The sequence below is a fragment of the Aspergillus nomiae genome (assembly GCF_001204775.2).
Source record: "Aspergillus nomiae NRRL 13137 chromosome Unknown contig00191, whole genome shotgun sequence".
Taxonomy (NCBI): domain Eukaryota; kingdom Fungi; phylum Ascomycota; class Eurotiomycetes; order Eurotiales; family Aspergillaceae; genus Aspergillus; species Aspergillus nomiae.
Window position 1 is genome coordinate 657 of NW_015378246.1, and position 14,224 is coordinate 14,880.

General features: G+C 47.9%; 4 protein-coding genes across 4 annotated transcripts; 3 read left to right on the forward strand and 1 right to left on the reverse strand.

The window, feature by feature from the left end:
• Positions 1–961: 961 nt before the first annotated feature.
• On the forward strand, positions 962–2,403 carry ANOM_005539 (uncharacterized protein; the record flags this gene model as incomplete). Its single annotated transcript, XM_015550796.1, has 7 exons — positions 962–1,145; positions 1,200–1,219; positions 1,282–1,315; positions 1,385–1,458; positions 1,516–1,895; positions 1,956–2,051; positions 2,106–2,403. 7 exons carry the CDS (start codon positions 962–964, stop codon positions 2,401–2,403), a joined length of 1,086 nt encoding a protein of 361 aa, XP_015405663.1.
• A 1,983-nt stretch (positions 2,404–4,386) lies between these two features.
• Positions 4,387–6,113, forward strand: ANOM_005540 (phytase; the record flags this gene model as incomplete). Its single annotated transcript, XM_015550797.1, has 4 exons — positions 4,387–4,596; positions 4,638–4,998; positions 5,057–5,189; positions 5,264–6,113. The coding sequence occupies 4 exons, from the start codon at positions 4,387–4,389 to the stop codon at positions 6,111–6,113; spliced, it is 1,554 nt and encodes a 517-aa protein (XP_015405653.1).
• Positions 6,114–6,495: 382 nt separating this feature from the next.
• On the reverse strand, positions 6,496–11,830 carry ANOM_005541 (uncharacterized protein; the record flags this gene model as incomplete). Its single annotated transcript, XM_015550798.1, has 12 exons — positions 6,496–6,674; positions 6,730–7,052; positions 7,687–7,771; positions 7,830–7,892; positions 7,973–8,954; positions 9,055–10,093; positions 10,148–10,244; positions 10,791–10,988; positions 11,046–11,194; positions 11,245–11,381; positions 11,436–11,501; positions 11,561–11,830. The coding sequence occupies 12 exons, from the start codon at positions 11,828–11,830 to the stop codon at positions 6,496–6,498; spliced, it is 3,588 nt and encodes a 1,195-aa protein (XP_015405652.1).
• Positions 11,831–12,584: 754 nt separating this feature from the next.
• Positions 12,585–14,178, forward strand: ANOM_005542 (putative MFS transporter; the record flags this gene model as incomplete). Its single annotated transcript, XM_015550799.1, has 4 exons — positions 12,585–12,981; positions 13,067–13,523; positions 13,594–13,735; positions 13,795–14,178. 4 exons carry the CDS (start codon positions 12,585–12,587, stop codon positions 14,176–14,178), a joined length of 1,380 nt encoding a protein of 459 aa, XP_015405654.1.
• Positions 14,179–14,224: the final 46 nt, after the last annotated feature.

Consider the following 14,224-nt stretch of genomic DNA (forward strand, 5'->3'; position numbering starts at 1 on the left):
AGTTAGACACATCTAACCACAACCTGACATGATCAGCGGGTTTCAGAGCGACCGAAATCAGTCAACATGTCTCGTAGATCAGACTCGATCTATTTGTCGGACGGGCTGTAGGAATGTTCCTTAGTATTGTATAGTGACAGTCTCAAAAATTCGTCCTTTGACTGCATTTGGGGCCCAATAGTAACCCCGGATGATAAGGTGAAGCGAGATCTTCAAGAGAATAAGGTAGACACCTGTTTCTTCGAGAGACTAGGTTGTCATGAAGGATGTCCCTAGTACTGTATACATGTTCTAATTTGAAACACCCACGCATATCGTTAGTAATGTGTCGCATATTGATCCACGAAGGATTCCTGTGAAGATGCATAAGATACTAAAATTTCGTGATCAAATCCTTGTACGGAGTAGTTCACGTCTTTTTCCTTTTTTTCCTTCTCTCTCTCTCTGCCCAAGGTTGATTGTAGAAAATTAAGATCAGCATGACAGGAATCGGCTCCTGACAGTAGTGCGATCGACCGTTCACAGACTATCAGCATCTACTATTTAGATCGATATCTAACATACGCTGCGCTGGATATCCAACCCGCACCCGGGGAAATCTCGGCCAATTCAACATGCGTGCCGTCATGAAAACAACACCCCCACGTGGCCCAGCGAGCATTAATGAAGCTTGAAGGGCCTGAAAGTTGAACAATAGCTTACTGATAGCGGTTCTTACCGATCTACAGGATTTGGTGTTGGAGAAGGGAAGTGCTTTAGCGCCAAATTCCTTTCCTGGAATGGCCTATTACTCCAATCCCATGAGGTATATTCCAATCCGAAATTTCTTCACTTCTGTAAACGCTCGTCATCCTGCATGTAAATTCCCCTGGGTGAACTTGGTGGGATTTGAGTGCCAAATACTCAGAGTTCTCACTGGGGCCAGGTTACGGGCGAAAGGATTGATGCACCACTGCAATATATGGCTTGGACGGTTGCACTGGAGGGATGGACCCGACTCCAAGCCCGGGATAGTCTCTCCCATGAAGCGTTCGAATCGATCAATCAAGCCTTGGTGATTTTCGGGCTTATTTCGGGCACCTTGTCATCCGTTGTGCATACCTATACGAGTGTATTCATCACCCGACAGTTTGGCATTCATAATGGTGAGCCCAGAACCAGCCGCTAATAATCGACGGTAATATGTTGACAGCTTTTAGTCTTCACGATTATTGCATGGGTGAGTATTTTACAGACAGTTAAGGCACTACAAAGCAAGCTATCAGCTAACGGCAAGTATAGATGTTATCAGTTGCCATGCAGGGTTTAACCCTGTGTAAGTCTTTTCAGCTATCTACAACTGTAACGATGGCTCCCGGGAATGTCAGCTAATATGATAGGCTAGACGGATTTAGTAGTGGTGGGCTTGGGAAGCACGAAGCTACTCTCTCGGAGAGCGAGTTGGTCAGGTTCACTGTGGTGAGAATTCACTCCACCCCTAGGAGATACGGGACTTCCTACACTAACACGGTCAAGGTAATTTTAGCAATCGTCGTGACGTTTATCCCACTAGTCTGTGTCGCAAAGCTGAGCCTGATCATGCTATACTATCGCCTGAGTCCCCATGTGAAGCTATGGAGATGTTGCATATACGGAATCGCGACCCTCATCACCATACCCACACCCATATTGGTTTTCCTCTATTTGTTCGGCTGCCAGCCGGTTGCTAAGGCATGGGACTCGACAATTACTGAAGGGCACTGTGTGGACCGTCTCAGTATCATGTTGGCAAGTTCCGTGTTGAACGTTGTTACAGATTTCTTGATGATCATCGCCCCAATACCTTTGATCTGGAAATTGAACATGCGGGTATGGCAGAAGCTAGGAGTTTCTCTGATGTTCTTCTTGGGTGGCATGTGAGTACTTCGTGGTCCATGCTACGAAACTCGACAGAACCATAAAGCTGACTATAGCAGCACCATTATTACCAGTATCTTTCGCGCAATCACTGTCGATAATTTGCTTTATGGAGGGGACCATCCCTATCATATGGCAGTTCCAATTCTATGGGCGTAATGCTTTCCTCTAGTGGTCGATGTAGGGGTTCGTCTCTAACGTGTTGATAGGAATGCGGAAACTATTCTTGTCATTATCTGCGACTGCCTTCCCTCGCTGCGTCCTTTCCTGCACCGCCATTGCCCTGGAGGCTGTTTCACGGGGTCTGAACCCTCCGGGGTTCCAACTAGTGGGACACGCAATACGAGGCAACATGGTAGAGGCCGCTATTTCGACGATGACATCGAGCTTATTCAGAACGACTCGGATTCCCCGAGGCCTATAGTTATCACACGGACCGTGGAGATGGAATTGCAATATCACAAGGCTGAAGTGGATGCAAAGCTGACAAAACAGTCTATTCCTTGATGGTATGTGTCTATCCTTATCCCAAGGTTCCCCATCGTTACTAAAACCCTACCAGCTGAACCAATTAACGCAGATTCGGAACCCATCAAGAACGAATGAAGTATTGCTTCATAAGTTTAAGTATATCCCTCTGAATGATATAATATAGATCAGACATGACCAGGCACTATACGATTTTAATTGCTATATAGAATACAGACGCACCATGCCAAAGTGATCTCATTATCTTTCCTGGTACTCACGAAAGCATCGGCAAGCTCAACCCCATGGCGAACTTTAGGCAATATGAACTTACGGAGAGATTACTCGGGCGCGTTTATACCATGAAATTAGTCAATGAATTTACAGCTTCTCTATTTAACTAGCTTCGATACGACCAGATATGATGGCACATCTGAAAGTCCCCACAATCTGACGGGTCGATCTGCATATCATAGCGGCTTGCGATGCGCAAAACTTGATATACTTTCAATAACCAGTCAAAAACATAAGAACAACTCCTTGAGTGCGTAAAAGATCGTGCCCAGATTGGCCGGCTAGAGAAGGCAAGCAGACATCATGGAGTTGCCTCTGAATTTTCACATTGGAGAAGAAAAGAGGAAACAAAGGTTTGGTTCCCATTGTCAAGGAACTATAAACATGCTGCGCCTTGGGTAAGGCTTGAGACTCAACATCTCTAGCATGCAGCCTGTCAAAAAGGGCGTTCTTTCTAGCTTCATAGCAGCCTCTTCGCCCCAGGAACTAAGAGGATCATTGCAATAAGTTGAATACGACATTTAGCCCCTATAGTGTGGAAGGGCCGACTCTTTGGTTTTTCTATACGAAGAACATGGATAGCAAGGTGGGTAGATTCGTGTAATAGCCGCTAACAGGCCGCTTGAAAGATACCCATTATGCAGGGCCTTCTACGTTCCTTAAGGTTAACTAACGAGTGGGATTACACCTTCTGTATAGAACGGTACTACCTATCGAAAACCGTCGCTATTACAAATCGCCATCATGCCTATCATGAAACCCCGATTCCATTTGTCGTCTGATTGAACCCAAAGCGTGATGGCTTAAGTTATAGAAGCTATGCAAGAGCCAATCGACTGAACTTGAAAGAGGTCAGTGAAATGTCAGCTCCGGCCAGTCGAAATGAAGTGCATCCAAATGATCTATTGGCATCACCTGCAACTTCATCCATCCACCGGTTGGCCGAGGAAAGATAAGAGAACGTGACCCAGCAGCGAATTCTACTTTAAAAAAAAATGTGAAGAGATTGCTCGGCAATGTTTCCCTCTACAGTGGCGATTTAGTAATGTTAACGATTTTTTCGTGCGGAATAGAGTCAAGCCATTGGAATTGGTTGCAAAGCTTGAGAAATTCAGGTTCAATGACGCAGACAGCGCCTTGGTTTGCGCCCTGCTTTTTCTTCCCCCATTCCTTTTGGATGTAACCCTACCTACTTTTGCCTTACGAGAAGTGTGGAGAATGGAGAACAAAATTCCGATGGCGTTTACCCCATGTGGAGACTCCTTGGCAGTCTCTCTCCAGACACAAGCCGGAGACAAGAATCCGATTCTTTCGTTTCGGAGAACGTAGGTGCCTGCCGCATTCCAAGCAGATCGGCCGCGTCGCATTCATTGTCGGCACAGACAAGGCGGTGGAAATTCTGGCATCGGTGGCTTTCTCGTGATGGGATACAGAGAGTATCCTCACGAAGCTTCGCCCTCGGTCCACCCGGCACCCCAATTCATATTAGTCACAGTTATACCGGTGGAGACCAAAATGCGGGATATTCGGGGCATCTATCGATCGGCAAAGGTGCCTTTGGGCCGTTGGCGGGCCTATACGAAAGAAGATCCCGACCAAAGCAGCCATCACATGTAATGTGAGAAAAAGGTTATAAAAGATGCTCTTTTCCAAGTTGTTTGGCAATAACCACTATCACCCCTTCTCACAACCTTTTTCGGATGGGCGATCCTTTATAATATACTCGCCATGAAGAACCTTGCCTTTGGCGTATACCTGACGGCTTTGGCGAGCGTGGGTTCTGCTGCACCCCATGCTTCATCCAGTTCGTCGGGCCCTGCATCTGCTCCGACAGGTGCTACTTATGCCTCGGGCTTTGATATGACCAAAAGCTGGGCCAATTTGAGTCCCTACAAGGATGCCGATGCTTCGGAGTTCCCAAGGGCACGCCGCAGGGCTGTGAGTTGTCACAAGTCCATGTGCTCCATCGCCACGCCGAGCGGTTTCCTACCAGCAATCTCTTAGATGGGAGAGGCATGGCAGATTTTGCCTCCAAATTGGTCAATTATACCAAGGCCAAGCCAGGAAAGACCGTGGCTAAAGGCCCTCTGAAGTTCTTAAACGACTGGGAGTATGTGGTTGGAGAAAATACGTTGATGGAAAACGGTGCTGCCACGGAAGATGCATCCGGTGCCGACTTTTGGATCAAGTACGGAAGGCTGTTGTACCGCCCTGATCGTGATAATGTGGCAGCCTGGAACGAGTCCCTGAACGTTTATCCCAACGGTACAGCACGACCGAAGCCTGTATTCCGTACCACTGATCAGGGGCGTATTCTGGAAAGTGCCCGCTGGTGGCTCAGTAAGATTTTTCAATCATCCCCAAGATCGAAGCCATTTCATCTAACGAGCGGGGATAGGTGGTTTCTTTGGCAACAGTGGTGCCAATAGCTCTTATGACCAATATGATTTGGTTGTTATTCCAGAGGAAACCGATTATTTCAATAATACTCTGGCTTCTTATGTTTCTTGTCCAGGTGACAAGACTGCCGGGTGAGTAACTCTCACAATCTGCTGTCTCCGTAGAGCGCAATTCTGGATAGGCTAGCTGACTTGCTCCGAACCAGCGATGAGTCTGCCCAGGTGTTCATTCCTCGATACACCAAGAATGCTCTCTCCAGACTGGCCAGTTACCTTCCCAAAGACTTCAATCTAACGGCCTACGATGTGCTCGCAATGCAAAACCTTTGTGTCTATGAAAACACAAGTCTCGGGGGCTCGTTCTTCTGCTCCCTGTTCACCGAGCAAGAGTGGAAGGACTTTGCGTATAATGTCGACATCCAGTACTACGGCAACTTTGCATTCGGCTCCCCCACTGGTCGTGCCCAAGGCATCGGCTACGTCTTAGAGCTCGCAGCCAGGCTCGAGGGCAAACTGATCCACTCTAGCGACACCAGCATCAACTCTACCTACGATGACAACACCGCCCAGTTCCCCATGAACCAGCCGTTCTATATGGATATGTCCCACGATGATATCCTTCTCTCGGTTATTTCCGCTCTCGGCCTTGAGCATTTCAAGTACGGTCCTCATGGTCTTCCAATCAATGTAGACCACGCACCCTCCAACCGAACATTTGCCCTCAATGACCTGACTCCGTTCGGTGCCCGATTCATGTCGGAGGTCTGGACGTGCCCCAGCAATGTTTCTTTTGACTCTTTGGATCCAATCCTCTATGTCAACCCGCGCCTAGACTCCGTGCGCGACACAAAGAAATACATCCGCTTTACGCTTAACAATGCCCCACTCCCTCTGGATGGACTTGTCGGATGTGAGGATTCTCAAAATGGTTTCTGTGCGGTCGATGGGTTCTTGAGCGGCGTCCCGACTCTGAAGGAGAATGCCAAGTACCAGGAGGCTTGTTTTGGTGAATATCCCACTGGAAAACAGGTCGGAGATGGTGTTCCAAATTCATAGACGCCAAGCTTGACGAGATGGCCTCCAAGAAAGAAGAGCATCCATCTCACGTTGTCGAAGTTGAAATATATGTTGTTTCTGATCTTACCTAGAGGGTTCATGAGTTAGATTCAAATGTATAAAACATCCACCTGTATAGATAGATATGAGAATATATGGAGTCAAGCTATTGTACTTATAATAGAGCGCTACGCGATTGCCAACATGGCTGAGATGGGATTCTAAATCCCGGCTAACGCCAGCATAATCACCCTTAGCGGCTAATTAGATCACTGTAAACAAAAGACTATAGGAGATACTTCCGAGTGACTATCAAATTTTGCTGCGATGAGGCCTCGTAGCAAGAAACTAGGAAAGCTAGCAGCGATGTCTATGGTAAACCTCAATTTGATACATTTTTGTTAACATCGCTCTTAGCCTCCCCTTGCTGCAATGGCTGTTGCTCTTCAGCTCCCTGCCGTGAAGGGCATCCGTTCTCTTCTTTCTGCTGTACTTTCCATATTGCTAATTCATCGACAATCCAATCTTCATCATCGTCAGCCCAGTCATAGCGACGTTCAGCTACTGAGTATATCAGTCGCCGCGGCCAGTGCGAGATAGCATTCAAGATACGTACGTTCCCAAATAGGGCGTGGCTCGTCCGATTCTGTACAAAACTCCTCCGAATAGTCCCAGCAGCCCTCTGTCTCACTCATGTCACTCATATCTGGATAGGTTTGTTCACCATCAGAGCCGGAGCGAGCGGGTACTTGAGGGGTGTCTTCGCACTCCGATTTCACATTCTCAGTAGACTCCTTGTTGCTGCTGATGGTGTCGCATGTATCCGGTATTGTGTTTTTGCGGCGCGCCGGAAGCGTCTGGGGCAGCTGAACTTCGCCTGCCATGCTATTCTTGCGTAAATCGACAAGTCTAAACAAGAGGTGTCTGAGCGCTCCCGGGCTGACAATATTAGGGATATGATGTTTTCGTTCCTTCTCACATGTCGGGTGTCACTGTATCACCACCTGGTAAATCACCGTGGTACATTCATTAGCACATCATTCACTTCCATCAGCAGGATTACATGGAACCGCTAAAGACTTTGGGGCGTCCTAGACGCTCGCTTGGGCATCCATTACAGATGCATTACAGACCTCTATAGTATATAATAGAGGCGCGTGGTAATTCTTCAATCTAAGTGTGAGATGGACCTAGCCAACTTTGATCTCCTGTTGTGTTTATTGTAGGAGTCATCCCATTACATCCTGAGATGACGTTAGGTGATACAACTATACCACAATAGCTAGCTTACTTCTTTCACAAATCAGTCAGAATAGTCGCAGATCGTGAGTAGCCGTTCACAAACTCGTAGCAGGATCATATCAAAGTTGTGGTGGTATCGCATGCAAAAAATACGTTGTTTATCGCTTCAATGGTATATACGCCTATGCGGTGTGTCCAGCTTCCTCTTGAAGCAGGTAATTTAAATCATTCCTTCAGGACCTTCAACGCTATATTCATCGTTTCTTCCGCCATAAGTGGCTTGTCCAGGGCTTGCTGAGGCCACCCAGTACGTCCGAGGCTCCTGTCTCACCACTCGGACAGCCCCTTCCATGCAACCTTTCTATTCTGCTGCTGTTTCGGACAGCTTCCATCTGGGCTGGAATCTCTTCCATTAGCTTGATGTAGTTAGCCATATTCAGAGGTGAGTATGACAATGCTCATGGATGGGCTCACATTTGGGCTCTGCCCCTAGGCAAATAGAGTAGTCTGGCCATTCTCCTCCTGAAACGGCTGATGCTTTCCAGAAAACGAGCATCCTGATTATATGTCTCTCTTTCTTTCCTTTTTTTCTCCAATCTCTCAAACATAAAACATACTCAAGCCGCTGTCCCGCATAACCTGCGCCCAGCTAGTACTATTATCACTACTCAAGGATTGCCCTTGCTTTTCCCACACTTGCGTGGCTATATTCAGGGCGAACTTGAAGTTCTGTAACCCACTTGCCTTGAACGACCTATTAAACCAATTTGTGAACCAGTCTCGTAGGGCCGGGTCAAGCGCTTCACATGCTGCGACAAATGCAGCCCATAGCAGAGGGGCGGTAGGGATATCGCCGCAATCACATCGCGACAGAGAGTCTTGAATCTGCCAGACCTTATCTTGCAGTATCGTTGGATCCACGTCGTATATTCGCCGGTAGAAGAAGATCAGCAATGCTTTGTGCAGAGCAAGAACCATATGATTGCTCAGTGTAGAGTTGGTCTGGAAGTCACCATTATTATTATTCAAGTCGTCTTCATCGTCTTCGCCGTGGAAAGGGGTGGAAGGAGGTCTCCATGTGCATATATACCGTTCGAGACTACGCGCTCGCGAAGAAAACTGTCTAAAGTCCAGGATACTTGACCCACCGTCTAGATCGGACATGTCTCGCTCATTCCCGAGGCGCGTCACTTGAGACAATAAGAATAAAAGAGTCTCTGGCATAGCAAACGCATGAGGGTACATTGTAGAATCCCATCGACCGGGAATCTCAAGGTGAATGTCATTCTCGCCCAGATGCTGTTCTTTCAGTTCATTCATTCTCTGATCGAGTCGGCCTTCCCATTGTCGAAGGCGAAAAGAGCGACTAGAAGCCACGGACGTAACGGTATCGGGCGACGCATCCATTTCTTGTTGTACACTAGATCCCCTTACGTGCGACACTGATGTGCTCTCGTAGAAGATGCGGAGATACACATAGCAGTGATGTAACAGTCGCACTTTCCGTGATTTCCGTGTCTTGGGTATACCGCGGAAGCGAATCCAATTTTCGCAATCCAACAGGCATCTCCTAATGCGATCTTCGTTGCCCTGATATGCCTGTTTATTTCCAAGCAATTGGTCAGTCTTGGCCCACAAGGATTTCCATCTATTTACTTCTATATCAGAAGAGATACCCATGAGATATTTGGTCACTTACGAAGACGGTATTCATACACATCAAGGCGATGAGGATGTCTTTGTATTTACTCCTTTTCAGGGTAATTGACATATCTCGAAGCGCCATCTTGAGATAGTTCTGCGCGGAAACAGCATATGACTCTGATTGCTTTTGCCAGTATTCACGATGCCCTTGCGATGTTGAAATTGCGCGCTGCATGTAAGCACCAGTAGCTAGAATTGCATAGAAGATACACAACTGTGCATTACCTGGTTGCTCCCCCATGGTCAATTGAGCGAAAGTTCCCATGGCACTCGGCACATGCAGAATCTGCCAGGGAGACTTCCTGGATTGGACCGGGGAGAATAATCTGATCACCTGGTTTTTATATACTGATAATAGAAAAGGCGCATCCGGAGGAGCCAGATTGGGAACAGTCGGTGTGTACTGGATATTTTGGGACAATGATGACAGTCCCATCAACATTTCTGAGCCCTCAGTCCCAGGCTGCTGTGATGAACGATCGTGATTTTCTATCCCAGTGGTGTTGAAGAAGCTTTCCATTTGGAAGTCGCCTGCGGGATTTACATCTATTCCCCCAAAAAGACATTCCATCAGAGGGTCATGGATCAAAGCATCCTCAAACGCCGTATTGAAGTCATCCGCGATAGGAACCTGCTGAAATGGAGGGGACGTCATGGGAGGGCATGCCAGCGCGTCCGTAGGCTTAAGCTCTGACTGAGGTGTGCGAAAGGCACCAAATGGCCCAAGGCAGGTATGGAAATGGCCATCAGGATGCTGCTCCTGTTCTTCACAACGATCATCAATCTGAAGCAACAAAGTGGCTGCGTCGTCTGGATTCACACTGTCTACCAGCTGTTCACTCATCCTCTGCCGCATGTCTTCGGTGAACAAAGGCCGACGGCATCGTGAACCTTGCGTGTCAATTACATCAAACACGAGCCTAATCTCGTACTTTTCACAGGTCAGGCCCAAATTTCGACACACTAAGCACGAGGGACGAGTTTCGTCACATTTCACATGACGGCTACGGCATGTGGCACAGCCTCCTAGAGACCTAGGTCGGGTTGTTGACATGGCAAAATGGGCAGACAGGGCGCAGGCAGGTTACCTCGATCCGTCGCCTAGAATTGTGATCATTGGGAAAGATATCCCAGAGTTGTTGCGCATGCGAGACCGGTTGGAGTCGGGGCTACGGAATGACTTGCCTATTTTCAAGCATCAAAAAAGCGGGGGATCGAAAAATACGAGGATCCACTTTCCTGGATTTAAATCTGATAAGATATCGTTTGTAGATTTTCCCAAGTGTCCACACCAGTACAGTATCACCATGAACTTCCGGGTATACATATGGTAAAAGAGACACATTCTGTGCCTTCATGCAAAAACAACTGTTTAATGAATCCCAGCATATAACAAATCCTCCAAGTTGCTCTCACCCTACAACATGCCCGAGACTGAAATCCCAAGATAAAAAGTCACAATCAGAAGTATCCCTATACCAAGCAGCCATCGCATTCCAACAAGATATATTCAAAATCGCTTCACCTGGAGAGGGTTAGGAAATGACCAGAAAGGGGGGGGAAGAGGATGTTAGAGCTCACCTTCATGGTTATTTCTCGTCACCATTGTCATCCATGTATCACAAAGCCAACATGACCACTGCCGTGCAGAATAACACAGCAATCATCATCACTGGGCCTGGCAGGAGTTAGACAGTGCTCCTCAAAGTTCCTTTGTAGAATGATACGCACCTTCCCGTCCAGCCCATAAGCTTGCAGCTGCAGATGCGGATTCGGATTCGGATTCGGTTGAATTTGGCGTGCCCAAGTTCGAGGCAAGAGCCCTGGCAAGCTTGTCGCCCATAGTTCTCAGGGTGTCGAAATCTGTGATATACGTCTTGTCCATGACGTTATCAGGGAGAACAGCACGTTCGCCAGTGAAAAGAATATCTTTACAGTTCGTGAGCAGCTCCTTCTTTGGGAGGTTTAGCCGGCAAGAACACTTACAAGTAACATCTTTAGACGAATGGGCATTGTTTCCCTGGAGATTATCGTTGGGGAAGCATGTCTTCGCCATCAGCCATGACGCTTCACCGGTAATTTGGGGGTCATCCCCATTAGAGTCGCCGAGGATCCCATAGTACATCTTTCCATTACTGAGAATCGCCGGTTAGATGGGTATTGGTACAAGGGAGGGGGAACATACCAAATCACAGCCGCAATATTATTTCCTGGCAGAATATCCTTATTTGCAGCTAGGAACCTATCGGGGATCACGATGTAAGGCACTGCATATGCAGACAGAGCCCCCCAATTTGTCTGGGGCTGGCCATCTTGGTTTCCCTGGAAGAAGCATATCAGAGGATGTAAATGTGTCACAGACGGCTTGCCAATTACCTCGCATTTATGGTTAACTCCATCGCAATCCACGTCCATATCAGCTACCCAGGACAAAGCAGCACCCTAGAGTTCAGGAGGTCAACAGTGAGTCTACTGGGGCGAGGCTCTTCGATTCAACACACCTCTTTGAAGGATACCCAGTCGCTGTGTATGGTAGACTTTTCCGAGCTACCCAGGCTAAAGGGGTATGTTGCATCCTTCGGAACTACGCTAGCTGCTGCAGCTGCTGCCTGAAGGACTGAGACCGGCAGCGAGTCTGCTGCAGCAAAATCTGCGGCCGGCGGCCCATGACTGGGGTTATTGAAAGCCGACATATCGGCCGTCTTACCCAGGCAGAAGCTCCCGAACATAAGATAGAGAGCCGAGGGACTCACGGTGGTCTTCGACGCCATCGTTTTGTACAGTGCGGACGCAAGTATTAGTTGAAGTAAGGGGGCGGGTGGAAAGAACGCGAATAAGATAAGGTAGAAATGGGTATGTAGAAGAGTTGAGGCTCTGGGAGAGAAGAGAGATTAAAGTCTAGTAGCGAGGATAAATTAATTACCTTGGATTTCGTCACTTAGGGTCATGATTTGACGAGGAACAGTTTCCAAGGGTCGCGCTCAGGATATTTTTGCTTCTTGTCATAATTCCTTCATTGGCCAAGGCTGCCGAGTAACACAAACCCCCTTTATTTTTTATTTTTTTTTTCCTTTTCTTGGTCTTCTAGAATGCATTTGTTATGGTATAAAGTGGTCTGGGTTAGGGCACCAGAAGCGCAGTCATCGTAGTTAGTCATTAATCCTTCCCCGGATTGTTATTTTTTCTATGTTTTTTTATGACGTTCTCCCAGACAAATCTGGAGGTCATTGCCTAGTCATGCATGACTCTACTGAAAAGACTCAAAGAATACGTATTCCACACGTACTATAACTACTGCTCTGTTGTGCATGGAAGCAAGAGATTAGTCATGATCGTTATGCTCGTTCATTAAGTGCTCCATTTATTCCTATCATGCCAAGAACTTACTAAACTACCGAACGGGCCTTCATTTCACTAGGCCGATATAACTGCCTTCCTTCTAGGCAGCCTAGTTTGTCGGGATTTTACCGTCTTTTACGTGAAAGAGCGTGTGTGTGAGAGCATCATCGTCAAATCTCCTCCACCATGTCCAGAGATTCGTCCCCAAATCGGGTTCGACTACCCACAAAAATCCTCCATGAATTGGGACTGCTCTCCCTCTGGAAATCCTCGCTAGATGTGAAATTGCTTTGCGCCCAGCGATTTGTTCGGTTGTTTGCTTATGGTGGCTCGACGCTCATCTTAGCCTCGTACCTATCCTCGTTAAACATATCCGATGCCCAAATTGGTCTCTTCATGACCTTAACTCTGGTCGGCGATGTGGTCATTAGCTTCTTCCTGACCCTTTTCGCAGATGCGATGGGCCGCAAAGCTGTTCTGCTACTAGGCTCAGCTTTGATGGTAGGCAGTGGTGTCATTTTCGCTGTATTCGACAATTTCTGGATTCTTCTGGCAGCAGCAGTTCTTGGGGTGATCAGCCAAGGTAAGCCTTGAGAATTCGTTCGAGTGCTTTATATATAGATTCGCTTACCTGGCCAACAGTGGAAATGAAATTGGGCCCTTCCGAGCCGTTGAAGAGTCCACCCTGGCTCATCTTACGCCTCACGAATCCCTGAGCGATATATTCGCCTGGTATTCTCTGATCGGCACCGCAGGCACGGCCCTGGGCATGATGGCCTGCGGGTGGGCCATCAATCTCTTACAGGTTAAACGGGGGTGGCAATTCATTGCTGCTTGCCAGGTAATCTTTTTTGCGTACGCAGCTATTGGTGCTCTCAAATGCATTCTCGCTGCTGCCTTAAGTCACCACGTGGAGGCAGAGAAACAAAAACCTGCTGAGCGACAAGATCAGCAAGGCGAGAACGGTGAGACCCAGCCTCTCCTGGGCGAGAGGACCCGCGGCGAACAGCCTCCAAAGAAGACAAGCTTCTTTTCTTTCCTGGGTGACAGGGATCTCGTGGCATTGGTCGTCAGACTCTTCATTCTATTTGCTCTCGACTCATTCGCGTCGGGCTTGGCAACTTTGTACGTACCTCATAGGATCGCCGTGCCAGTGCTTTATAATTGCTGCAGAAAGCCATACTAACGGCTGCAGGTCGTGGATGACATATTTTTTCAAACGCAAATTCTCCCTGCCGGAGGGTGAGCTCGGTTCCATCTTCTTTACTACAAGCATTATCTCCGCTGCGTCGATGTTGGTCGCCTCTTCCATTGCCAAGCGCATTGGCAATGTCAAGGTAGGGACATAGTACAGGAATATTATGTGGAAGGTACCAAAGCTAATCATGAGGTACAGACGATGGTCTTCACCCATCTCCCTTCAGCCATCTGTCTGGCTCTTATTCCGGTTCCGAACATATTACCTCTAGCCCTGACCTTCTTGGTGCTCCGAGCCTGTACCCAGAACATGGATGTGGCACCGCGCTCGGCTTTCCTCGCTGCGGCGCTTCCCTCGGACAAGCGCACCGCCATCATGGGTGCCGTCAATGTGGTCAAGACAGGCAGTCAGAGTCTAGGGCCACTTATCACCGGGGTGCTATCGAATCATGGTCTGTTTGGTCTTTCCTTTACCCTTGCGGGTATTTTGAAGGCCGTCTACGATATCGGCATGCTACTCAGTTTTGCCGGGACGGAGCCAGTCCGTCGCCCGAGATCTGCTCCAGATAGCGAAAGTGCTTGAGTCACACTTGAGCTGAAGGCCTCGCATTGGTGGGTGTGTCGATGCG